Here is a 27,895-nt window from a genome sequence, read left to right as displayed (position 1 = left end):
GCGGGATAAGGTTAGGAGGTCGGAAGAGGAGCCAAGTGGGATATGCGCGAGTTGAGAAGACAATAGGAAACCAAGTCCTTTCGAGTTACACATACAAATTTTCTTGGGGCAATATGCGCCTAATAAATGAATGAATCAATCAATCAAATAATAATGAAATTATTTATTTTCTTTCACAAGAAACATTACAGCTGGGACAAAAAGTTGAGACAGGTGCAGCTTGACGAGGCCGCAGCTCCAAGATGGCGGTTAGCATTCGACGTCTGTTAAACTTGCAGTAACACAACGATAGAGGCAATATATAGATATATATACACAGAGGCGTACTTTTAGCTCAATGTACAAAGCAAAACAAAATTAATCAAATATCAAACATTCCTTTTATATGTAACATTCTTGCTACTTGAATCTGGGAACCCACAACAAATCAGGATGCCCAAATGACGCACTCTGTGCACTGCGTATGCGTAACAATTTTCACCAAATTTTCTCGCCGCTCCTGCAATATGCGTGCAGTTCGATTTCTTTAAGTTATAATCCAGTCTGGCCTCATCGCTAACTATCATCAAATGATCGAGTAAAATTTGTAGACACGTCACCCGGAAAAGTAACTTAACATTTTTTCCTTTTACTCGCTCAAACAGCACCTAAATACGTTACTTGTTACGTCAAAAACTACTTTACTTCAACATTAACGAGTCTCGCTATTATAACGACCAAAAATCAATCGACTTTTGGGTGCAAAAAAAAAAAACGTTCTAGAGAGGGTTAGCATCAGCCTTAAATGTGCTTTACATCATTATACGTCCAGCGGAATCTTGAATTGAGGTTTATCGATCGTCTCAACAAAGGAAGTGCGATGTAGTTTCGAAAAAAGCACATTCTATCTTTAAATCGACAAAGTAAAATCTGTGGGGTTTTTTTGTTGAGAGGGACCCCAACAGAGATTTTCCAACGTTTTTCTGCATGCGTAACTAGGTGAAAAAAAATTGTAACCCCAAAAAAAGAAGAAACAGTGCAAGGGCTCTAAGCTGGCAGACTCATGGCGGCCCCTGGCGGCCTTCTGGTGAATGATTCAGGAGCAAGTCAAAAACAAGCATCGATGCAGATAACACAAAGAGCGGACATTGTAAAGGTCAGTCCATTCTGACGCGTGAACTGGATATAATGGGTCCAAATAGAGTTGGCTATGAGGATTCTCAATAAAACCGGATATATATATTCTACCAATAGTTAGATATTTCTCTAGTGATTTCATTGCCCATTGAGCAATTTATTTTGAATAAATTCCAGGCGAAAAATCAACACCTTGAAGCATGGTAGTGGATGGGCGAAAATCACTGTACGACATTAGATCTCAAAAGTTCTCATATTACGTTTGATTTAGAAATACTTTCGTGCTTCTTTAGAGCAAGGCTTCACAAAACATATGATATTATCCAGTAACCAAAATAGTTGCGTTCTTTTTAATAATTGTAAACCCTACAAACTCAACCTTTGCCGCTGCATTTCAATGTCAAACTCTATTGCAGAGGAGGCGAAAAAGTAACTTGAACCATACATACCTTCGCAGCATTGCGGGACTTGATGAGGAATTTGGCTCGCTCCGTAAACAGATGAGTTGAGTAATTTCCGGTTTCATTGAACAGTGGTTCCGTGTTCAGCCAAAAGTCGAGTCCAGTGCGATTGTCCTATATTTGAGCAAGTCAGAGTTTAAAAAAGTCAAAGTGCAGTCCAAGTGTTCTGTATTAATCATGATGCTTAAACCCCGAGACTGGGAAGGAAAGTTAGAGTCAAATTAGAAGAGAGAGAGAGAGTGGGGAAACGTGACACACAAGCGTCTCAAAAGTAAGCTAACAAAGTTTATTTCATACTACGCTTATACCTCCTTCTCCGAAGGTCTTCCACAGCGTCAAAAAAGCAAACAATCTTTTTTTTTAAGTGACCCAAATTCTAAGCCAGTTCGGTCCGAACACACCAAGGCACAAAAAAATAACAAAAGTCCTTAGAAGCAACCTGAACGACAAAACTAAGTCCTTTGAAAAACAGATACACAAACGATTAAAATACGATGTCACTTGAGGCCGCGGGTTCTTTGCATACGGAAGTTGCAAACTCTTACAAAGAAAATTAATAACGTAAACTGTAACTTCAGAATCAAAACCAAGACAGCAAACCATTGAAAAAATATGAGTCATTCAATATCACCTACAATTTCAGAAACATTTTAGACTGGTTTCCGAGTTGCATTGCAGCTTAATTGGGGCAATTGCCTAACATATTTATCCGAACTCTTCCTTTCATTACGCGTTTCATGTCATTAGGCTGTCTGGAAACCAGTTATTATCTTGAAAAATATACCCTGCTGTTATTGCATCCCAGTATATCTGTGCTTTATTCTGAATTCGACATTTTGTTCTTCAAGTTAGGTTTTTGCCCTGTTTGTCTATCATTAATACCTTGACGTCTGTCAGATATTTAAACCCATGCGACACCGGTATCACATATCTCTACTCCAGTTTTGCAAGACAGTGACTATGTGCTCCCAATTTCCACTAGACCAACATCATGGCAACACACAGCAAACCGCTCGGAAGAGAACTTATGAAGGCATTGGACGTTTACGCGAAAACACAGGATTGCATGACGGCTGCTTCCATCGCGCTACATCCAAAAGAAACAATGTAGTTGAGGGAAGCACCTCGGTGCGAGAAAACAAAACAAATAAAAACCTGAAAAATGGAAACGAAGAACAAACGAATAGGGAGGCCAACGAAGTAGTAACGTTTTTAACAAAGAAATACACAATTGTGATAAGAAAGCCGCAAATGCGGAGAACGAAGTCCAACGATTTTGAAGGCCAAGAAAGAAGTCATATTCTGAATAAAAAATACAAAATGAAAATAACAAAATGACAGGACGAAGTTTCAAGTAAGAAAGAGACGAAAAACAAAAAGCGGGTAAGTACAGATGCAAGAATGAAAACAAAATAAAGAAACACTTTCACACAAGGACAGACAGCGCAGCTTTTTCATCTTGCAACGAATATTTACAGATGTCTAATTCAATTAAGACAATATACCTTCCAGCGTAATAAACTGAAGCGTAAACGGGAGAAAAACCCCCTCAAAAAAAAAATCCACCCCCCCCTAAAAACACAAAAGAAAATGAAAAATGATCTTCTTGGAAGATTATTCTTAGAAAGAAGATATGGACACAACAAAAGTTGGAGATCTTCGTCTCTATCCCCTTCCGTCGGGCATTTATTGGGTCTTAAATCAACGATCCCGAAAAAAACTAGTTCTTCCTTTTTCAAGTTCCCAAACTGGTCAAGCATAGAATGGTTTGTCTCCTGCTTTCATCTTGCCGCTCCAATTCCAGTTTTCATTTTGTTGGCTTAAGCACTGTAAAACAACTTCTGTTATCTCCGTACCATATGTGTACAACTTTGCACACAGACTGCAGGGAATAGCAGCGTCAACAATTCAGTTGTTTTTTCGTGCAAGTTGCGCCATAAAAGAACACTGCCGAAGAGTTAAGAGAAACCAAGCTTCAAAACGATGTGCCATCAAACATTCCAATCATACCGTTCCCTATAAAGAGCGGGTGGTATACTCCATCCCCTTTGAATTCGGTGACTGATACATTGGTCAGATAAAGCGTTGAATAAGCACCGCTTAAGAGACCACAACCTCGAGATTTCCCGTGCTTCAAGCAAATCTAACCCTCCAAATGTGGTGCATAAACGCCTCTGTGCGAACTGTGAAACCCGTTTCCAGGGCACCAGCATAATTAAGAAACAATAACAAGCTCGACCGCCAGATTTTAGAGGCCTACATGATAGCTGGTGGCCAACACCACATCATCGCTCGTAGTGTTGGGTAGCCCAAGTTTGAGATGAACTACCTGAAACTGGAAGTGAATCAGTCAATGGGCTTATCTATCTCAATTTAACAATGTTCTTTTTCTTTCTTCTTTTTTAATTTGTCTTCTAGCTTAGCGTTGTTTTATTGTGCGGGATTTCCTTCCCGGGCGAATGTTTTTTCGTGTATCGTTTTAAGTTTAATAAGTTGTGAGGGAGATTGTACGTATTGAAGGTGGCATCAGTTGAAAGATCTGCGAGTATGTCATTTTCCTTAAGCGTTTTTATTCATTCTTTGATTCTTGAAGTTTCATATTACGGCCCTAATGTGCGTGGAAGAAAAAGCGGTGTATCTTCAGTAAATGGTTGCTAGTCAGGTAGTTTGTTTGTCTTTATTTCTTCTCTTTGTGTATCTTCCTTCATTTCGCTGACTACTTTCGGATAATAGTGACTATACACTGTACGTTTTCAAATCCTGTGCTTGCTTTGAAATATTGTCTGTTCATTCAAGTTGAAGTCCGAAGAAAACCGCGTTAACAACGAAACTTGCAGCACAAGCCTTCAAGTTGTGTGAGATTTCATGAATATGTGCAATAACAGCTTTCCGGTTCTTGGTGGCTGTTCTCTCTTCAATTCCCTAAACTTTTTGGACATTTGCCTTTTATGGACGAATAGTGATAGGCCTCATCTTCCAGACTCTTCCATTGCCCGTGCAACGCCCGATATATTAATTGGATGCATTACCTGTTTAAAGATAGCTTTTACCAAATACTTGACGACTTTGTCTTTGGCGATCTTTGAAGGACAACTGTGTCGAGAGAATGGGGTTTTTGTGCTAATTTACCGCATTCCCCAGATAGCCCACCTCCAATCGCTAAGCCGCCCAGGCAGCACACCAATGTTGGTCCAACATTGGCCTTACATTGGCAAACACCGTCCTCAATATTGGACAATACTGGAAGCGCTACCTCATCCAACGTTGGCCCAGTCATGGGTGCCAATGTTGGGACACTGTTCAACCATCGTTCCAGCCAATGTCGGCCCATCGTTGGTGCAAATGTTGGGCCATTGATAAATTATGGTTCCAGCCAATGGTGGTCCCACATTGGCAAAGACCGGCGTAATATTGGAAAATACTGGTAGTGCGACCCGATTTAATGTTGGCCGTCATTGGTGCTGATTTTTGGCCATTGTTGAACTCGCCCAGCTGTTTGCAAGTGCACTCGCCAAGTTATTTGCAAAGAGAAAGGTAAATAGACACAAGGGATTGTTTGGAAATCTCCTAAAAGTTTATTACACACAGCCTATTCTGTAGACAAGTACAAACTAAGCAATTTGTGTTATGGGAAGAGGTACTACTCAGCTGTTATATAACTGAGAAGATTGCAAAGCAAACAACATCCGGGGTGATTGCTGGGTAGTTTCCAGTCTCCCGACACCTGGCAGAATTTTTCCCCTGAAATTATACCGGTAGTCGCCCCTCATTGGCGGTGCAATCAGTTCATCAAACGACATTTCATCGACAGATCGTTTCATCAACACGCGATGTTTCATGAAAAAAACTAAGAATAGCATTTTTTTTGCAAAGAATTGTTGCAGACTCGCCATGAAGCGGCGTGAATGAGTGGGCTGGCTCAGTGAGCATGCGCCTCAGGAATACACACACTTTAAAAAGCCCCTACAGCGTGCAATTTGCCTAACGAATGACGAGGAAACGCGCGCCTCAGAAATACACGCGCGAGCTAATGCTCTACAGCGTGCTATTCGCGTAACGAATGTTGATGAAACGTGAATGTTGACGCAACGTGTAGTCACAAAGAGGTGGCCACGAAACGTATTTTCGCGAACCGCAGGGTGAGTAAGGAAGTCAGTATTCTACCTGCAGTTGTGACATTGTTTCAGACAGATAATGGCAGGCGACTGTCGGTAAGATTGCGGGAAAATTATTCTCCCGGCGGCCAGGAGATAGGCACTGCCTAATTCTAGAGGTTATCCGGAAGAGTACCCGTAGAAGAATGGACAGTGATCACCAAGTAGGTTGCAGTGTACTTACGTAGAAAAAACCGGACTTGAAATATGTAATCCTATGTATATGTCGACTCGGGCACTGGAGACCAACCACTCAAACACCAAAACTAGAAGTGATCCGTGAATGTTCAACACAATGTAGCACACGCTGCCGTTTGCCGAACCGAACACTAAACGATTCACGAGAATGTCTTGCACTTCTTTGAAGAAATCGATACGGGTATGACTTTCCGAACGAGATACAATTTACCACAGAAGCGAAATCCACAGCAGGCCCGCAAGCCGCATCGCACGCGAAACTAGGTCCGGTCTTCGCCGGCATTGCGGGTTTGTCAACCGCTAATGCGTCATCCGTCAAATCACGTGATCACGCATCTGCCGTTTTCCGCGCACAGAGAGCGGGTTTAAGCGATAAAAAGTATACGGTTCACTGGTCCGGCGAGTACGGACCGTCTACCACGCCTTCAGCTTAGGGGGAGAGAGAAAACGAGAAAAGTAGAAAGGAAGCAGGCCAGAACGGGGGTGCGCTTACAAAGGCTGATTTTCAGGGGCATCTCAACAATGAGCAGAGCAAGAGGATTTGTCATCTGTACCCAAGGTTGATAATGCAGTGGATGCTATGCGTGGCCTTAGGCTGGCAGGTTCCGTGCTCTGGCTTATCACCAGCTTCGAGACTGTAGTCTCGTGACCCTAACCGGAGACGCGATTGGCCTAAAACACACATAGCGTCTACCCTGCTGTCAATACTGATTGAACAGGACAGCAGTTTGAAGGCCAGCTTTTGAACTTCTAAAGAAGCTGTCCAGCCCAAAAGTGATTGAAGACACTATATTTTACGTCGTACAACCCACATTATTAGTTAGAATTTAAAAACTTAGCGCGACTATTTTTTGCGCGCAATGTCGAGAAATAAATAAATATATATATATATATATATATTTCCTATTTTATCAATAAATTTAGAATTATTTGTACACTGCTAGGTTCCCGGTTTTAACCTTCAAAATTTTCCACGAACGAGTTACACATAAAAGGTACCATGGACAGCACACCGTCCGACTTTCAACACACGACGAATCGCCGAGACGCGCAGACAGATGGTTGCGATGCTGCGCGAATGGTTTCTGAAAGATGCTGCGTACGGTATACGCCGGGCGCAACGGCTGCGCGACCGTTCGAAGGGCAAAGGATTCGCGATGACAAAGTAGCATCTTGCAACTTCAGTAAGCTAACGGGGCTCGAGATCCCCACGCTCACATTTCCGCAGAGCGAGCGTGGCCGGCCAGATCAAGGCAAAGTATGCTCTCGCGTCACGATTGCTACGTCGCTGCTCTGCCTACACTGATGACATGTGCACTGGCAGCCGAACCAGCCCTCACGATACTTCATTCGAGTCCAATAGACGACTTTATAGCGCGATAGACCCTCGTAAAACTGAGAGTAGAAGTCACTTCGCTTGCGGCGTAAGCGGCGGCTTTATGTTTGTTGACACCTGTGTCGACAATGACGAAATATGCACAGAAACATTAAATATAAAAAATAGACCACGCAGAAAGAAATACAAATATGGCAGGGGCACGGACAAAGTAGAAGACGTTAACGCTACGTAATGCCTATACATACAAAATGCACTGGAAAAGACAAAATAATTAAATCTAAAAAACGGAATTAAGTTGTCAACGCCCAGGTGAGGCAATGCGAAGGGAGAGCAGCCGGAAAAAAACTCCAATAGTGCTATAGGCAGCTATGGATGTATTTGTGATCACAGATACAAAACACCGTCGACGAACGCCCCATGAAGTTGGCTAAATAAAATTCTCGCCTCGAGCGAGCGCATGAATGACTCTTTTCCACTTTCCTACCTGTGCGATGCAAAAAAGAGGGTCGCGGGTCTATAGCCTAGGCGACACACATATCGATAAGCCATTGGCTATGGCAGTACAATTTTGACCAGCCTATACCAAGACATTGCCAATATTGGAAAACTCTTGTCTTTGACAGCTTAATATTAACCAGCTTAGGACAACGTATATGCAATATTAGAAAGCCATTGGCTCTGACAGTCCATATTGTACAGGTTATGCCGGCGTATATCTAATATTGCAAAGCTATTGGCTTTGACAGTCCAACATTGGACAGCTTATGCCGGCGTAAAGCCAATATCAGAAAGCCAGTGGCTCCGACAGTCCAATATTGGACAACTTATGCCGCTGTATATCCAATATTGGAAAGCTATTGGCTTTGACAGTCCAATGGTGACCAGCGTATGCTAACGTATCACCAATATTGGAAAACCATTGGCTTTTACAGTCCATTATTATCCAATGTGATTCCAATATTGGGAAACATATGGCTCAGCTGGGCCATTGTTGGGCCGTTCTTTGCCACATCAAATCCAATGTTGGCCCAATACTGTGTTCTGGCTGGGGTGCGTCCAAGAACTGTAGCATTCCTTGCACTGCCTTTTATACAGCGAACTGAAATTCCGGGGCCGCCAATCTTAACCACTTTTCACAGAATCCCATAAGCCATCTTCAAACTTGCTTTATTGGTATCTTCAACATACCTTCTGACAAACCCGGCATTTGGCTCCAATGCGCTCATCTTACCATACACTATGTAGTCTAACCTCTTCAGATAAATATAAGTTAAAATCGGCTTATTGTCTAGTCAATATAAATGCTGCTAGTGTTGCTAATAAGGTTGAAAACGTAGCACAAATGTTAATGGTACATTCTCCTGGCGTGCTGATTGTTAGAGAGACGTGGGTAAATCCCAATATGCTCGGTTCTAAAAGGTGCCCTTCGTAAAATTGTTTTTTTTTTAAGGGGGAATATACAATCCAGGGCAGGAGGAGTAGCGATATATTTTTTCGATGGGAGGTGCTTTGTAAGCAGCTTGGTGACATGCCTAACTTGTTGTCTCTGTTGTGCAATGTATTACTACTCGGTGTGTCGTGCGCCATTTGTGCATGTTATTGACATCCGTACTCTTTGCTGCAGGTAATGAAAGTCTTTGGTGGTTATCAATTCAAGTACATAAATTTGAATAAAGCATCACACTAACTTGAGATTTCAATGTACCAACACGTAAACTGTTCTTTTCTAATCAAAGGTAATGTTGGTGGTTTTGTAGGGGGGATTTTTTTTATCTCACCTTTGCTCATAATTTCAACAGAATTGTTAAAGGTTTTACAAAGAGTAATAACGATAACATTTCAATACTTGATTTTGTATTTAGTAAATAACGAGCTTCGTCATGTTTTGTATTCTTGCAGCATTCATTCGACATTATTAATCACAATATACTGCAGGTGATGATTATTATTAAAATTGTGAAGACCTTCAGAGTTAAACATATTACTGTTCCGAAATACAAAGAAAAACAAAAAAAAACATGATGTTAGCGTTATGAAAAATTTGAAATTGTCTTTTGATAAGCTAAGGCGCCTTCCTGGTGTCTATTGAACAAAACGAACCCTGGGCAATGTGAGCGTCCTTTGTGGATATTGCGAACAGCAGTGTTGAGGTTTTTGTGCTCTTAAAAAGAAGAAAACGAACGCGAAAATACGTCGATTAATAAAACTATACTTCACCTAGAGAGAAACGTTGCCTGGGTGAGAAAAAGTGCTCGTAAGTGTGCTTCAGGAGCTTCCGATAAAGGAGTGACCATAAGATATACAAACTGAAGCAAATGCTGGTAGAGTCCAACAGCCATTTTTAATGTAACGCTTTGCTCATTTTTATCTAGAGCACTGCAAAAATGTTGGTGGTATGACTCACCTACTAATCGCCGACCATTGTTAACAAGGGTTACTCGAGAAAAAAGTTAGCACTTTCTTGAAATTAGTATTTACGTCGGATGACGGTTCACACCCACGGATTGTAGCACACTTCTCACTTTGTATTAAGGATATAGTAGTTTCAGAGAAAGGCACAATTTAAGTTAGTAAATGATATAGACCCTAAAACGTGTCGCGGTCATGATTTTTTAATTAATGAGTTTTTGAAACGTTACGCAGAGTGAACAGCTCAGTATTTTTGACGTAATTTTCAATCCGTTTCTTCGTTACGGAGCCTTGCCGGATATTGTAAATTTGGGAAACGCGTTCATATTCATAAATATGGAGATAGAAAAATCTAGCAATTTACAAACCAGCGTTCGTGACTGATGTGTGTTTCAAATCTGTGGAGCATATACTACTTTCTCGTATAATTTAATAAATAAAAACCAATAACCTTTTTAACAATTTCAGCACGGTTCTATGGGATAATTTTCAACGAGCACACAGTTGGTTGAGATGATACATGACTTGTCAGACAAAATCAATATTTGGTAACAAACAAATATAATTTTTCTTCAGCTTTCAAAGGCATTCGACATCGTATATCACCCTCCATATCGCTTAAAGCGTTTTACTGTCTTAATAATTATCAGTTGGTAAGCTGGATAGGGATTTTCCTGTCTAATAGAAGCCAACATGTATGTTTTAGTGAAGAGATTTCTACATCACTTTTATTAACTTCTGGAGTGCTCCAAGGCTGAGTGCCTGGGCCTCTTTGGTTTTTCACTTGCATTGATGCTATTATTAAGGATATTAGAATGTCAGCTATCGTATTTGAGGATGACTGTATCATTTACTTGGAAATTAAATATTTTAAGGATCAGTAAAGCTCAATAGAATTTCTGCGAAAAATTGAAACTGGCAAAAGCAAATTAACCAGCATAAAATGTTGCATTGACGAATACCTTCAAAAAATCCTTTAGAATATAGTTATTCTATCTATTCAAACATCATGAGATATCTTAATCAGTATTATTAGCTTAAAGTGAATATTACAAGCAAGCTTAGCTGGAACTAGCATTTATATGGCATTGTTAAGAGGGCCGGCGGAATAACTATTACCCTAAGGCGGAAATTAAAATGTGCAGAGAATGAAACAAAAATAAGTGCGATTACTACACTGATGAGACATATTTTTATAATGCGGGAATACTGCAAGGTATCCGCATACAGCCGTCGAAATAAATAAACTAAAAAGGGTGCAAAAACTTGGGGCGCCATTGATGTGCAATGATTTCAGATTTAACTCTTCAGCATCGTTTTAATTTAGAAGCTAATGTTCCGCAGCTAGAGAAACGACTGTAGGTAAATAGACAAAGTCATCTAAATTATTTTATGGCTAAAATTGATGATTGTTAACATGAAAAGGTATATGAAATTTTCAACAATCGGTTCTTCCTGAAATATCATATCCCGGCATTAAAACAATACAAATTGAACGCGGATGTTTTCAAGTAAAATCTCTTCCTCGGGCAATTGACAAACGAAACAACCTTGTAAATGAAATTGTGACCATACCGTCCTTCGCCCCATTTGTAGATGCAATGATGTCTATCGCGAGAAAGTATTCGTGATTGTAATATAGCAAAATACAACGCAATATGCGGCTTTTTATATTCCCATCCCCGCTATGGCCCAAAGATTTGAGCAGCAGTATCCTTTAAAAAAATAATAATTAGGATCGCTAAACTCCCTGAAGCGTAGCGTTGTATATATTTCTTTTTTTCTTTATTGGAACTCAAATACCCTCATCCAGTTTATTCAGCCGGAGATGTTAGTGCCCCTTAACCGAAAACAAAGTGATCATCTAGGAACGCGAAACCTCACTTTACAGCATAGGCAGTGATCTCACTCTCCCCGTCGTTCCTCACACACGTCAAGGCCCTCCCTCGCTTTCGCCTCCCTTCTCCCTGTAGGCCACTGCTGTTCTTGCTCCAGCGAAGCCCTCCCTTCGCCCCCCCCCCCCCCGCCCTCTACGGTAGCCGCAGTTGCGAAATACGCACGTGGACGCGTTGTGCGGACATGCTTCCACGCCTTCCCACTGCCGGTACACAAGTTCCGTTCTCGTGTACTCTCCGCGCGACTACAGAACAGCTCAGGTACGTACACCCGCCGGCAATATGAAGGTGAACACCCCTACCTGGTTTCTTGCCTCTTTTACGGCTCCCTAAAGCTATGTTAACTCTCAACGTCTCAAATGGTACGTGAATTGGGGTCTAAACTTTGAGTTCTAGCCCTCTCCTGGAACAGAGCTTGTTTCAAAACTTGCGGGAGCGTTAAAAACAGGAAGAGGGCTGTTCACCTTCATTTCGCTCACGAGTGTACATTCGATTCTTCCGTCACAGGCGCGGTCACGGGGCCGCTCCTTTAGAAACGATTAGGCAAAAAAAAAAAAGCATGCATCTTTGTCTTTCTCTACCCGATGTAACATCCCCGACAATCGTTTCACCAGAGCACACAATTCACGTTTAATACATCAATTCCACTGAAAGCAAAAAATGCATTGCAAACATTATACACCACACTGGCTAAGGGCATAACTTCAATATGCTTTTTTACAACGCAGGAGCTGCAGCTCTTAATTGCTTAATTGTAGTACATATTTTATGTTCTTTTGAAAATTTTAACGGATAACTCGTTTCTGGTTGAGTGTATTCTGAAAAAAACATGCAACGTCACACATGATCTTAGAGCAAGTGATTTACGTTTCAGGTATCACGATAACGGACCATCACCGGGGACACGTTACACGCCATATGATCGCCACGTGAAGTGGCGCCATAGGATATGGTCCCGCGACCACGTGACAACTATGAAGAAAATCTCCAACAACATCTAACAGTTTAGTGGGAATGAAAAAAAAAACGATCTACAACATTTTGGTGGTAGCGTCGGGATTAGACTCATAGTACCCCCACAATAGACAGCAAGCCCAATCTGGTGAGCCTAGACCTCCTCCCAATTACACCGACGGCACTGAAGGTTTAATTGCCTTTGCTCAGCTGTCAACTCTCTTCGCGAACAAAGACCGGACTTTGAAGACTCGGTGGCAGGTACACTCCAACCCCAGCTGCAACCCGTGACGTCTGCGAAAGAGGATCTCCGACAAAGAATCATCGTACTGGAGGGAATGGGAGGCCTGGGAATATCAGATCTGCTCGGCGACGGTACACTCATGTTCAAATTCCTTTCATCTGAAACTAAACCTTTACATGGTAGTGAGCCACTTGACCTCTACCTCGGGCAAGTTTACATCGTTGCTCAAGCAAATCAAACGTCGAAAAACGGTAGAGCTCCCGCACCCACCGCGGAACAGGGACCAGCCATAGCGGTATTAGCCCCGAGAATTTCACGTGACGCCCCCTTACGGCAAACCGGGGTGACGTCACGGCGGGGAGAGAATTTTCCCCGACTGGCCCCACTCGCCCTGTGGAGGCTGTGACGACGCTAGCTGTCGGCGCGCTCGTTTCTATTTAATTTTTTTTGTGTGTTTTTCGCAGCAAGTGTACATTTTTATACGCTCTAAAAATAGTCTGTGCGTATACTTTCCCGCATATCACTCGGAGAGCTAAGCACCGCAACTCACGGAGGCAGCTCAGCAAATGACGATGCCAAAACATATTTTTACACCAAAAAACGTAGTCTGAGTTGCGACATTAAGCAATGCAAGCGTGACGTTTTGCATTGCTTAATGTCACAACTCAGACTGCGTTTTTTGGTCTAAACATATATTTCGGCATCGTCATTTGCTGAGCTGCCTCTGTGAGTTGCTGGGATTGGGTCTCCAAGTGCTGTGCGTGATGGTATACGCACAGACGTTTCTTAGACTGTATGTGGCTTATTGAGGTATGGCCTGTAGCTACAGGCGAAACTTCAACCAACATTTTATGCAATGCATGAATCGCAGCTGGGGTTGGCCACAATTGCAGTAGCATCACTATAGATTTATAGCTCGCACAACAAATGCTGGTGATGGTCTGAATGAATTGGCAGGTTATGTATACTATTTTTTTATCTGTTTTTTTGAACAAGATTGCCGAAGCTGAAAAGCTGCATGCTGCTCGAGTAACATGCTAAATACAGTCTGGGCCATAGGGAGAGAATCTCAACTGAGACAGCCCAAGTCCAGGGTCAAAGTAAAAAAACAAGGAACATTTAATATATACACTGCTCGCATTTGACCTTTGCTGCATTCGGATAGTATTTCAATGGACTACATGGGTGGTATCTGTGGACTTGTTTATATCAACCTTCAAGTAATGTATAACAAAAGTAAGCCATGGCGTCTAGCTCGTTATTAGTCCCTAAAGCCCTAAAATTGAGATTTTACTTAAATCGAATTGTCCTGAAGCTATAATACCAGAAGCTTTTCTCCCGCAGACTGTCGCTCTTCACAGGTTTTATATTTTCTGCTACAAGTGCTGCGTCTACAGCTGGACAGACGTTCGAATGCTTGCTTTTACTCCTGTTTTTCTTTGTTGTCAAAGAGTCCAGCTGTAGGGAGTTTGGAGGCTGAGGAAGCTTTTGGAGACCTGCAGCAGTGTCTCTTTTAATTGGAAATTGCAATTCAGACTAAACGGTGTATTTTCCGAATACGCAAGGCTGGAATAAAAATGCCAGCAAAAGGTATAAACATTCCAAATTACAGCACTATTGCTGTGCATATTTAGGGCAGGTTAAACATATCATACAGGCAACTGGGGGCAATCCGGCCGTTTTTGCTGCTACCATACAAACTAATATTCAGTAATTGTGCATCGTCATCGCCTGCATACGTGTATAAACTATATAATTATTTCACTAAGACGCAACATTTACGTAAAACAACCCTGCTCCACGAGCACTTCAAAGATAATTAGACACAGGGCCTTTAAAACATCTGCGAACCAGCGCATGCAGAGTGGCAGCGCAAAATCGGGGTCGCGAGCTAATTTGCCGACCACCCAAAGGCCCATGATATAAATGCCACTTCAAATGCCTTGAAAGCGAGATCTAATATCGTCCTAAATCATGAACATGCAAGGAACAAAATTCCAGTGTCTGAAACACTTGCACCACCGCTTCACCGATTCCTCGCAAAATTGCCTTGGGTCGTGTGGACGGACAGGGAGGTTCATCGACGGAATTGCCTCCGCCGATAGCTTTCGGGATCTGTAACCCAATTTTAAAGGTAAAAAGAACAAGCGGGCTTATAAAATGTACAGAAGCACGTCAATATCGGCCTAACTCAACGTCTTTATACCGGGTATACGAAGTCCAGCTCCTCGAAGAGCTTGCGCCACATAACGCCAAACCAGGAAACCGGTGCTGGGAAGCGAGCCGATGCGAGATCGCGTAGCGGAGTCATCCCCCTGACGTCACGGTACACCTCACCCAATCAGGGCGCGGCGACCGCAGCGACGCTTGTGTTTGCTCTCGGGGCTAATTGATCCAATATCAAGCCAGAGCTCTAACCTGCCAAGCTTTGATACCTACACTCGAAGATAGCTTTGATCATTGTAGTGAATTACGCTGTCGTCGAGCACAGCCGGAGAAAACACACCGACCACGGGCAACAGAAGTCGAGTGCCTGCCCCATTAAACGTTTGTGGGAGTTACTGTGGACACTTTTCATCTTCTCAGACCTCCTGCTGGTGGCTTGGTCGATGCCATTGCGGGCACTGAAGTTCAAAAGCTTGGTCGAGTTTGAGAACTGTCGACCGCTTGAGAGGCTCTGGCGAATGGTGTTAGAGATGTCAGCAATCAAAAAGCGACGGCACAAGCCCAAACTTTTCGTTTGGCACTATTAAAGCACACTGCCCATCTGAGGATGCCCGGAGCAAGTCAGCGATCTGAAGGCTACCACCGAGTTTACAATAACACGCAATGTTTCCGATGGAGACGAGAAGGACCCGTGTGTACGGAGTGTAGCAGCTCGTCGGAAAGCGGATTTCCCAGTCCACAGGGGCAGGATCGGAAATAGCAGCACAAGTCCCCCTCGCTTATTCTTCAAGACATGTTACCGATCTTACAACTTCAGAAGTCGATATTCGGGGTTTGGGATGGAAAAAAACATTTTTGACACCGGGGAAGTGGTCAGCATAATCGACGCAAGGGTTGCGCCGGCTGAATGTATCGTGTCCCAAGAAGCACTTTAACTTTTCACAGCTAACGGCGCCAAGGTTTTCACCGGGGGACAAGTGAAGTTGCCCGTCAATGCCTTTGGTAAGACGACGTCAGTGGACTGCGTCATATTGTTTAATTCTGTATCTACAATCTTTTCTGGTTATGATGGTGCCCAAAAACGGAGTTTTCGGGTGTAACCCCAAACAAAACAAAGCCGATTAAACTCAGCGCATGGCTCTGGAAACATCAGCTGCCAGTATTTTGCCATGCAAGTATCTTCGTGTGGCTTGGGTACCTCATTCGCTGCATTCTCCTCGTCGCAGTAGAAGCGTGCCATTTATTTCTACAGCTTTTTTGATTATAGCAGCACCAGATGCACTGAATTTTAACTGCCCGATTACTTAAAGGCATGTGTGATAGAATTGTAACCATACCTGCTTAGCCTGCTTTATAAGTGCTTCTGATGACATACAACAATTAAGTTAACTCTGAAGCTCTTTGCGATTCGCGGCTCTGTGCTAAGGCAGGAAAAAAGCTAGCTTCAGCTTGTACCCTTGTTTTCTGTACTAAAGGAATATTATTTGCACTCGTCAACAACCTAAGTACCAACGACATCACACTTAATCCGGGGAAGCGGGAAGGGATGCTCCAATAATTGACAAAGGACGAGACTTAGATATTTGTTAGTGCTTCTTTAGTGCCAGATAACAAGTGCAATTCTTGTATTTCGAAGATTGGACACCGTGGGAACAATATTACTTCGGGTCAAACTCGATTAGTCAACAAGGAACTCCAATCAAAAGGGTATTAGTGTCACATCGACATTGCATTGCCCTCGGCCCGGACAAAATTGGATCCACACGGTATGAAACCCTAACATCTCCACCCGAGATAGCCGACCAATGTATCAACCATCACAACGCCTAGCCCCAGTGGAGCGTGAAGACTTCTAATCGCAAGAGTTTGAGATGCTCGAAAACGGAGTGGTAAGTAAAACAAGGAGCTCGTGGCCGTCCCCAGTGGTGTTAGCGCGAAACAAATATGGCCCTGTGAGGTTTTGCGTGTACCATAGGAAACTGAATAGTACGACCAAGGTTGACGCCTACACACTTACACGTCCTAATGACCTCCTTGGTCGACTGCAAGGAGAGGAATACTTCACAACGCTAGATTTGTTGTGGGGATATTGGCAAGTGACAATCGATAAAAAGGAGGCTCAGAAGTCAGCCGTCATCAAACTAGATGGTCTCAACCGCTTTAACCGCCTCCACTTTGGCCGTTGCAATGCACCCGAAACAGTTCAAAGAATTATGAACAGGGGTTCGGAAACTGAAGTGGGCAAATGGCGCTAGTGCATTAAGGCGACATCGGTACCTACGCGAAGACGTTTAAATGACATCTACGAAGGTTGTCACTTGTTCACGCCCATAGTGATGTTAATGTTCGCCTGAAGCCGAAGAAGTGATTTGTCGGCTTCATAGATATCACACACTTGGGGCATAAGATCAAGAAGAACGGTATGAAGCCTGATTTTTCTCAGCTTGAGGTGTTTGTTGAGTATCTCTCGCCAATTACTATGAAAGAAGTACCCAGTTTCTTACGGTTTGCATCATATTTCCGCCATTATATTACTAACTTTGCTGCAAGTTATGCCCCTTGAATGCTTTATTCGCGAAGAGCGGTCTGTGGCGTTGGGGCAACGGTGAACGGTCCTTGTTTCAAGACATAAAAGTGGCTCTTCTTAACGCCGCCGGGCTTGCTCACGTCGACACATCCTTGTCGAAGGCAATCCTCCACACAGATAGCAGTGGATAAGAACTTGGCGCTTTGTCACTCCAAGAAGTCCCAAACGGAACTTAAGGAGTTATTTCGTATGCTAGCCTTTCGCCGTACAGATCAAGAAGAAAAATATCATTCATCCGAATTGGAATTTTTGGCCATTGCCTGGTCGGCCCAGAAAGTTTCGAGTAAACGTTATGGTCGCCATTTTATTCTTGTGACAGATAAGTGAGCGTTGATCTGGCTTCATAGGAAAAGTGACTTAACAGCAAAGCTGGCACGTTAGGCCATTCTCCTGCAAGAGTACGATTTCAAAGTTATACATCCTAGCGGGCGCAGTCATGATGAAACATACCATATGTCCTGCAAACCGCTAGAAAAGACCCCTCAAGCTCCGGAGTATGCCACTTACCTTTGCGGAGCCAGTTTCGATCTACATCACAGCCAAAATCAAGATAACAAATTTCAAGCTATTGTACAGCGCCTTCAGAATTCGTCTCTCAGGCGTTTCACGGCAGCTGCGTCGACCTTATTGAGCAGAAACTGGCATATGATGTCACAGCAACACCGGTCATTGACAATGAAACAGGTGACTCCAGATTCTTTGAAGACGACCGTCCTGAAACTCTGTCATGATGGCCCTAGGACAGGTTACCTTGTTCGAGATAAGATTGTAGCGAAACTCTCCGAACGATGTTGGCGGCGCGTATTCCGGGCTGACGTTTACAGGTAGGACGGATATGCGGATCGTATCAAAGAAGAAAATTTCCCAATATTTCAAATCTCACCGATATTCATTCTTCTCCACCGCCACAAGCTGCTTTCTTACTCATTGGGCACAATTACTTATGGCCATTTTCGAAATCGCAAATAAATGAAATCTTTATTATCGTTGCTGTCGGCCAGGTCGCATAGACTGAGCTGCGTGCCCTGCTTACAACCACAGCGAATCACGCCTTGGAGTTCCTGCGCGAGCAAAGAGTACTCTAACAAGGCGCAACCCGACCTGCACTCACCTCACCGCGGAACTCCATTTAACTCGAGTCTTTTCAAACACAAGATAGCGGCTTATGGGCACACCATGGCAGGCAGCTTCACACCGACCCCAAACAAACGGGCTCGTCGAGTGGGCTAGTCGCACCACTGCTGATATATTGTACGCATGCGTTAATACTTCACGCGGCTCTTTGACTGTGTATGTGCCATGCGCATCGTTTGCTTCGAACACGTCACAACAGGCGAGTGATGCGACGACCCCATTTAATCCGGTGTATTGTAGAACTCCGGTTTTTCTTAAGCGTCAGAAAGTATCCCCCATGTGGACCCAGAGATGGCAAGAGATGAGTGCCCATTTTGAGCACCGACTTGACGAGGCCCGACGCCATGTTCGCGTCGCGATACCCAGAGCCCAGCAGCGGAACTGATCAAGCACCATCCGGAGGGTCGAATGTCTCCCTGAGCACCCGACGACCTCGTTCTCGCACGTTATTCGGTCACAAGGAAAAAAAGAGCGACGAAGGTACTTCCAAAATGTAAGAAACCCTGCGAAGTGCTTCGGCAGACAGGGCCCATGAGCTACTGGCAACGAAATATCAATGCAGCTCGAAACCCATCCATGCCTCTTCAGGCGCACTGTAGTCAACTAAAGTTTTATGTGTCGAGGTACACACGTAATCAAGACTAGCATGTGACCTGCCGAGGACGGACTGTAGGTCAGGAGTGAGAAAGTGCAGCAAAAGAAAGCGAAAGGCTCTACGAGCTAAAGTGAGTAAATGTGGGGCTAGAAAAAAAGGGAAAAAGAACCTGGGTGAAAAACAAAGGTCCGAAGGAAGTAGAGCAACAGAAAAACGAACGGTAACTGTATATTTCTGAGTAGCGATGTGGGCGAGTTGGTTCATGCTTAGAAATAATGGAAACAGCGCGCAAACGACAAGGACGGGAGGAAAAGGAGTACACAGGACGAGCGCTGAAAACAAGTAAAAGGGCCCACCGTAGAAGAGATGAACTGAATCAGAGTAGCGATGTGGGCGAGTTGGTTCATGCTTAGAAATAATGGAAACAGCGCGCAAACGACAAGGACGGGAGGAAAAGGAGTACACAGGACGAGCGCTGAAAACAAGTAAAAGGGTGATAGACGCTCTAAGCATCCCAACAAACACAAAACCACAAACGTGCGTAGCTTATTTCCTCGTTAAAGACGTGTTCAAAAATCGCGACACGCCCTTTTTGAGAAGAATTTTCTGCTCACTGAAGTAGCCGACCAAGGGCGCATTTCGGCGTGTTGCAAGCGATGGCTTCGCCCGCGGATAAAAGAGGAGTGTTATTCGAATGTCTACCTATGAGACTCTCTTCAAAACCAGTCATAATATAATCATTCGGAGTCTGCGCGTATTGCGGACTACATTGTTTACACAATGTAGTCTGCTTTTAAGCATCTTGAGATTGTCCTTTTGTGGTGATAGACGCTCTAAGCATCCCAACAAACACAAAACCACAAACGTGCGTAGCTTATTTCCTCGTTAAAGACGTGTTCAAAAATCGCGACACAAAAATCAAGGTAACTGAACTTAACTTCCAGAAAGGTAAGAAGAAAAGTGGATAAAACTATTTTGCGATACCTCTGGCGCTAGAAATTCCAGCTGTAGTGTCGATAACGAAAACCAGGGCTCTGAAACATTGTCTGGGACATTCTTGATCTTAAATGCTTCTATTATTTCTCGCGCATACTAGTCCTTCTGTGACGCAAGCACTGTAGTATTTTCATAGCTAGGGTGTGCAATCATGGCAGGTGCAAACGTGCACAACAATTGGATGGTACGAGTCGGGTGATGCCTTGTTCACTTCGAGAAAGTGTTCCCTAAGGCGAAACTTCAGGCTTCGTCCCGTCTGGCCGATGTATTGACTGCCACAGCTGAGTGGAATAAATTGGCTTCACTTGGCCCTTAACGCATTCGTTGAAGTGATTGATGCCCATTCTGGTAGAAGACTTTCGTTATTCACACGTTGGCATTTGTTTTAGCTTCCTCTTACATGTGAAGACCACCTTGGTATCGAACCCAGCAGCGAGACGCTTCAGCCCGTGGGCAGTACTATGCACTATGAATTGCAAGGCGGCCGTGTGTGGCTGTGTCCTTTGTTGTTAGATGAAGGACGGTCGGGGTCTGTGATGAGACGCTGGAGGGTAGTACGTAGGAGGTCTGCCGGCTATTCGGCTTAGAGAAGTCGGTCATGTTGACGTTGGACGTTGGCGAATGAGAGGTGGGGACAGGAGTTTGAAGGAGAAGAGGTAATTAGCGTTCAAATAATTCCAAGCTTTAACAACTTACAGTGGTTGCGGCGAAAAAAGAGAACCGGTTTTTTGAACCGTTTCTTAAGGATGAAGATGAAGTCTTAAATCCAGATACTTTAATGTTTCAATATTTGTTTCTTCAATCGTAAACTTAGGACCCGACGAGCAGAAATCGAATGCTTCATAAATGCCCCGTGAAGAGTTATAGGACGGATGAATAACAAGATAATCATCTACGTATCGATACACGCGGCATTCGGGGGAGAAAATATCCAGTCGGGATTTATCTGATCGGTCTACGTACATAGGAACTACACTGAGTACGGGGGCTAGGCAGGAGTCTATACAAACACCTTTCTTTTGCCTCAATATTTTGTCGTTGTATTCAACGAGAGTTGACTGAAGGTACAGGGCAAGGAGATCTCAGAAGTTCTTTGCGGTGGTCTCTGAGGTGTTTTGTGAAACTTAAAAACACCGTGCTTACAGATTGCATCAGATACGTAAATCAAGAAAAATAGGAGATCAGGACTGTAGTTAAACTCTTTTATATACAAAGAAAACATAGGGTGCGGCTAGGTAGTGGAGTGTAGGGAAGTAAAGTGCAGGATGATTTCTGTGGAGTTTTAAATCCTAAAGGGCTGGAGGAGTGTCATCGTGGAGAAATGATTCTGTAGAAATATGGCCAAATGTTTCTACTAGCAACCTCTTACAGGTGCAATGCTCCGAAGCGTAATGCCTTCTCTAGCTGTAAAAAATACGGTACAATATTGTTTACAGGTGATCCGTAAAGTATTGTTTTGCAGGTGATCCCTCGGAGAAATATTTTCGTGCAGGTGTTTTGCATGTGGTCCGTAAAGGACTTCACAGACGTACTTGCCTAGTGCCTTAAGTCAACTATCGTTGAATACAACGGCAAAAATAGTAAGGCAAAAAAGTTGTTTATACAGGCTCGTTCCTAGCTGCGGTACTCAGTAAAGTTTTTCTCATGCTCTTAGGCCAAACAGTTAAATCCTGACTGAATGTTTTCGCCCCCGAATGCCGCGTGTATCCATACGTAGATGATTGCCTTGTTATTCATCCGACCTCCATCTCTTCACGGCCGATTTTGAAGCATTTCATTCCGGCTCGTTGTGTCTTACGTTTACGATAGAAGAACCAACAGTCCAGGGATAACAGTTCCCGCATTTAAGATTTCATCTTCATTCTCAAGGCACATGCTAGGTTTTCCAGCAATAATAAAAAAAAATCGGCTCTACCTTTTTGCAGCAACCACTCTAAGTCGGTAAAACTTGGAAATATTCGAACACTGTTCGCCTCTTCGCGTTGAAAATCGTGTCCCCACCTCTAATCAGCAAGCGCCCAACGCCAGCATGAACGACTTCTCCAAACTGGGTACCCAGCAAACCTCCACCGTACTACTCTTCAGCGTCTCATCAGATACCAACTGTCCTTAATCTAACAACAAAGGACACAGGCACACACGCCCGGCTTGCGTTCCATACGTACGTAATACTGCTCACAGACTTAAATGTCTCACTGCTCGGTTCGATGTGAACTTGGTCTTACATGTGAGATGAAGCCCAGTATAATCCACCACAGAGTGAATGACGAAAGTCGCCCACCAGAATGCACCATAAATCACCCCAACAAATTCGTTACATGCCCAAAAAATCCATTTTATTCTATTTCGCTTAGTTGTCGCACCCAATCAATTGGCCAAACGGGCGATGCCTGAACATTCGCCTCGGGCAACACTTTCTCGAAGTGAACGTGTCACTAGACACTTACGATCCAATTGTTGAGCACGCCGCACCTATCATGATAGCACCCCTAACTATAAAAATACTACAGAGCTTGGCTCACACAAGGACAAGTATGCGCAAGAAATAATCGAAGCATTTAAGATCAAGAATGCCACAGACAATATTTTAGAGCCCTCGTTGTCGCTATCGACATTAGCAGCTGCAACTAATAGCGCCAGAGTCCTCATAAAAAAGTATTTTCCAATTTTTTTCCTTTTCTTTCTTTTCAGGAAGTCATATTCGGCCATCTCTTTATTTTTTTCTAGCATATTTTTTTAGTATTTTTGTTTGCCCTTAATTTTTTGTGACCAAAGTGTTTTTTTGCAGTGTGATCGGCATCATATATATGTCGTTGCTCATTGAAAGAACTGTGAGTGTCTGTCCCTCGTCTATTTTCAGTCTTTTTTTATTATTTCTATGTGGACTGTACAGAAAGACTTCTCACCAAGCTCGAGAGACCGGTAAATTTTAAATTCTCCTTTTGGTAGCAGCTTCATTTGGATTTTTCTTGATAGCTATTTAGAATTTTAAAAAAAAATTGGCATACCGAAGGAATATAATCTGGGGATACCGATAATCTGTTCAGTTTTGTTAGCTCGAAAAACAGCAGAAAAGCTCTTCTTTAAAATGAGGTTTAAGTAAAATTTTGAAGAAAGGGGCTTACATAATATGCGCTCCTATAGGCCAATGTAAAATTCGCGCTTTCTAAACTCGCACGCTTCCTCTTTCGTCGAACCTTCGTCTCCGGAGCCCGTTCTCATCGAATGCGATATTTTCCCCTGAGTGCGAAGGGCGTATATGTTCGTGTTTTCGGTCTTAGTATTTTGTTTTCGGATCCCAACTACCCATGCACGAGATACAAGGTCGTGTCAAATACTGCTTAAATGATCAACTTACATTAGTAATCGAATGATTGTAGTAATCTTCTCCGCCATTGTAGTAACCATAGAAGCTGTCAAATCCTCTGTACGTAGGCGTATATTCCTTTCTGAAATAGCCAAGGTGCCACTGAAAGATAAATTAATATATTTTGTTTTGTACTATACTCAAATGGAAATCAGTTTAAGGGTAAATATCAGCCACGAGAACAAATTACAACGACAGTGATTATTAAAGTGCGTAAAACTACAGAACGGGATGGTCCGCAAATTGGGCAGTTTGTTTAGAATATTAAAAGGCGAAAATAATCTTTACTACTAGGGTGTTTAATCTAAATCCATCCAAGACTTAAAATTGCTGCTGCAGCCTAGGCATACAGTAGAGTTCCCAGCACCCCCCCCCCTCCCCCCCCCCCTCCCCCCCCCCCCTTGTTGAGCAATAATATATATATTTCGGCATACCACATTCGCCAATTGACAAATATTAACTAGATTAACTTTTTTATACATATTGGTGCACCCACCTTCCAATAAAAGTTTATAGAGCATATCGAAAACAACCCTTCATCTTGTTTTCATGGTGGCAGTCTTTTTATGCCGATTGTTTATGAGCTTTCAACAAAATTTGAATACCTCGCTTGAAGTTCCAAATTCCAACGTGACTACTCGCAAGAGAACGGCAACGTTAGTGCCATTGGTCGCTCGATGTTTTTTTTTTCGTTTTTTTGTCGCGCGCATTCTTTAAAATATAAAAACAAAAATAGAAACGCGAATGCAACAGTGAACAAAAAAACGCTAGGTGATGTTTGTCAACAAGCTCTATACCTTTTTGAATTGAAGGTTTTAAGCGAAAATTAATATTTAGAATATTAGAGAATTAATCAGTGTTAATTATTTAGTTTGGCCCATTGCAAATATCGTATTGAATTGCTGAATAGGACTTTGCTGTGCTGGAAGTAATATGTTGAGGTAACGCCATTACTGGGCACGAGATGGGCTTGTTTAGTTACGATTTAACGCACTTGTTAGAATTATAAAACTGGCTAAGAAGTAAAGTCATTTCGTTAATATTTAGCAGTGCTGGGCAAATACACTTTAAAAAGTATTCCAGAATACAAGCACTGTGATACAAGTATTTTAAAATCAGAATGCACCTACTTAGATACATTCGTCTTTACATAACGGGATATGCCTCCGTGATGAACATGTAAAACAACGGCCAAAATTTTGACCGTAGTAGAAATACAATTTTTCCCGAACGGCGGTAAACGCGGAGAGGTTCAGTTCCCGACATGTTCAAATAATACACGCTATAGTCTTCTGTTCTTGTTTCTTTATGAGCCTCCCCTTACTTTGAACGCTTTATATATCCATAACAACCATCCCAAACGCGGCTCAAGACAATCATTATCGCCTTTCGTGAACCCCGTTTCTACTGGAAGTAGACGACTACTTCCCATGTTTGACGAAAGAAGTTTACACAAAATGAGGGCCGTTTCGCCGGCAGGGTGACAGGCCCTGCAGGGAAAACACTCTTCATTTTGGGCATCATCGCCCTTAGGGTTCCCGAGTGAACCAGTTTCGGGGGAATGAACGACGATGTCGGACCTGTCTGTGCTCTTTGCCACTCAACCTAGTCTGCATGGAACCTGCCGCTTCATAAGAGAAATTAGGCCCCGCCAAAAAGTCCTTAACTCTCTATGATTTGTAGTTTCCGACTCGCCACTCGCGTTCTTTACAGCGTTCACCGCGCTGAAACGTAAAAGAGTAAGGGTCTCATGGGAGGAGCTTAGCTTGGCATTTATTCAGTGAATTTTCCCTATATCACTTGTGGGTGTTTTTTTTTTCTTTAATTATTATCAGCTTTTGGGCTTGCTCCTGTAAAGAGGGATATGTTGCGGATTTATGATATAAAGTTCGCGATCCCTCGCGCTGAAAACGTGGTTTTGAGATTTCCGTAAACCTGGACAGTTCATTATCAATAATAATAATACAAAACGATACATAAGCCAAGCAGGTTATCACGATACAAGCCATTCATTGCAAATGTATTTCGCTACATATACTCCCGAGCATCTCTAAGATGTTATCGCGATACATTTGTCTCGTGACACTGCCGTCCTATTCACAGTATTGTATATAATATTACGTTAGCCGTTACTCTCTACTTCCAATAAAAAATTAGTCAGGTTGTTGTGCTTTCAAAGGGCCAACGCGCAATCCTGAGTTCGCTGTGTTCTACAAATTTCGGTAATTAAAAATATTATAAGATTGCTTTTAAAAAGGTTGCTTGCTGTCAAAGTTCGTAACCGCAGCCTATCGCTGCCAATTATGAAGTGTAAAGCAAAACAAAACCAACTTTCGTTACATTCGGAAGTAGCGGCGACTATTTCGTTCTATTTGCAGGAAAGAAGCGAGTATCATTAGCGCACCTTTTTTTTACGAAAAAAATAGTAACTCTATTTGTTACTCAACGTAAGTAGCATAAAAACACGGACATTGGCAGCGGTCAGCTCAAACACACTGTATAGGCATTTACCCTGTAAGATATTGAGCGAGTGCCAACTAAAAACAAAACATAGTTAAGTAACGAAATTTTGTTTTGCTACGTGCCTCTGTAAAAATAGGTAACCACGATCAACTTCTCCGCTTATGGGTTATCGAATAAAGTCTTCGCAGGGCTCAAATATGGTTGCGTTTGTCCATTGCGCTCGAAAATTTTCGGGCTTTCCCTAGTGGTGAGCGCGCGCTGGCCGGACTGTGATCTGACAAGTGCGGGCTGTGAATTGCAATGGGATGGAGGCTTCCTGTTTAAAATGTCTGGCCAGTCTTTCGGCAGGTATAGTTTCGAAATTCAATGAAGCCAGCATGTAGAATAATTTTGGTAATGAGCTAAAATCTTAGATGCATAACCGTCTCCACGTAGGATATTGACATTTTGATAGTAACTATATTGGGATGGGCTTTCCGCTGCCCTTTATTTTTATAGTGGGGAAAGTGTTGGCAGGACTAACCAGATTATTTTTCGACAAGACAAATATGATCATGCTAATTATTAAAATGATAATGCCAACAGCAAAGGTAAGACGCATTGATTTATCTGAACACTAGAGGCTAAGAGTAGCTAAGTTTTTACAGCGTTATACATATTTATGTATTTCACAAACCACCTGAAAGGTATATCGTGTTTCATAGGCCTTACATAATCTTTGAAAGAAGATTGATTTCTGGGCTAAAAAGACAAATCATTTGGCTCTCAAATGTGACAGTACGATCTGCCGACCCCAATGATAATAAAATTCGTTTCTCTTCATTTTTTTTTTGTTCTGACGCATGTAGCTTCAGGTTGCTATTTTCTTCTTTTATGAGCGAGCATAAGCCCGAATGGCTAGGCCTTTGTAATGCGGTTTCGGATATTATAGCCTTTTAAAGTACCCTGCGAAATTTTGCAGTGCATTTCTGAATTGAATTGACATGCCTTATTTGTGTTGCAATCAATAAAAGAGCTGTAATAGCTGTAACGTTGGGGTAACACACCCGCTTCACAAGTAGCGGACCTGGGATCAAAGCCTGAGGATACAGCGTCGGCGGGTGATCTATGTCAAGTGTTTGAAGATATCGATAACGCTGGCGACTGGATAAAACGACTACAGAAGTTATGTGCAGTGGTGGGAAGAGAATGTAAAAACTATCGCTGCGATGAAAAAAAAAAAAAAAAGAAGCTGTACACGGCAGATTTGTTTAATCTACGAGGTTTAGGGCAAAGAAAATGGGTACGTTTTAGCTCAACATGAATGGAAGCTTCACGAGACTTCTGTTTATTCGAATTTTCTGCTGCTTTTGAGAGCTTCTAGGCGAGTTTCTCTTTGTACCGAGAAGGATTGCCACTCTCTGTTTATGTTAAAGTATTTAAAGTCACCTTTCCAATCATGTGTGTCTCGTAGCCCATGTCTTTGAAGAACTGTGGCATAACTTTCAGGTACAGCGGCAGTCCATATGGCTGGGCAACATTAGGCACAAAATCTTGAAGCCCTGAAAAAACATATTTAAATAGCGAGCTTATTAAGATTTGGGTCGCTCGTATCTGCCAACATACCTGGGGCTCTAATCACGTCCAACGCAAAGTTGGAGTCGAAAGTTCGCGGAGCGTGCCGAATGGATGCCGGCGACAAAAGTGCGAAATCATCGTCGCTATAGTCCAATCAGTTCGCTCCATGAACTTCGGCCATACTTTCTGTTGGACGAGTTCAGAGCCTCGGGTATTTGAGCGAAGATTTTAATAAATCTCTCCCCCTTCCCCCCCATACA

The 27,895-nt window shown here is 42.8% G+C and overlaps 1 protein-coding gene across 1 annotated transcript in view; it reads right to left on the bottom strand.

Annotated features, from left to right (window-relative positions):
- The window catches only part of LOC8033538 (arylsulfatase B), a 49,592-nt gene that overhangs the window by 12,000 nt on the left and 9,697 nt on the right, over positions 1–27,895 (bottom strand). Inside the window, exons 3-5 of the mRNA XM_040211274.3 lie at positions 27,507–27,619; positions 23,607–23,717; positions 1,566–1,691 (exon numbers count right to left, since the gene is read on the bottom strand). Coding sequence (XP_040067208.2) covers positions 1,566–1,691; positions 23,607–23,717; positions 27,507–27,619 — 350 coding nt within the window. The remainder of the gene's footprint in view (positions 1–1,565; positions 1,692–23,606; positions 23,718–27,506; positions 27,620–27,895) is intronic.

Source organism: Ixodes scapularis, unplaced genomic scaffold (assembly GCF_016920785.2).
Source record: "Ixodes scapularis isolate PalLabHiFi unplaced genomic scaffold, ASM1692078v2 PGA_scaffold4__175_contigs__length_147842914, whole genome shotgun sequence".
Classification (NCBI taxonomy): Eukaryota; Metazoa; Arthropoda; class Arachnida; order Ixodida; family Ixodidae; genus Ixodes; species Ixodes scapularis.
Note: the sequence above shows the minus strand (reverse complement) of the source record. Positions and strands in the feature narration are given on the sequence as shown.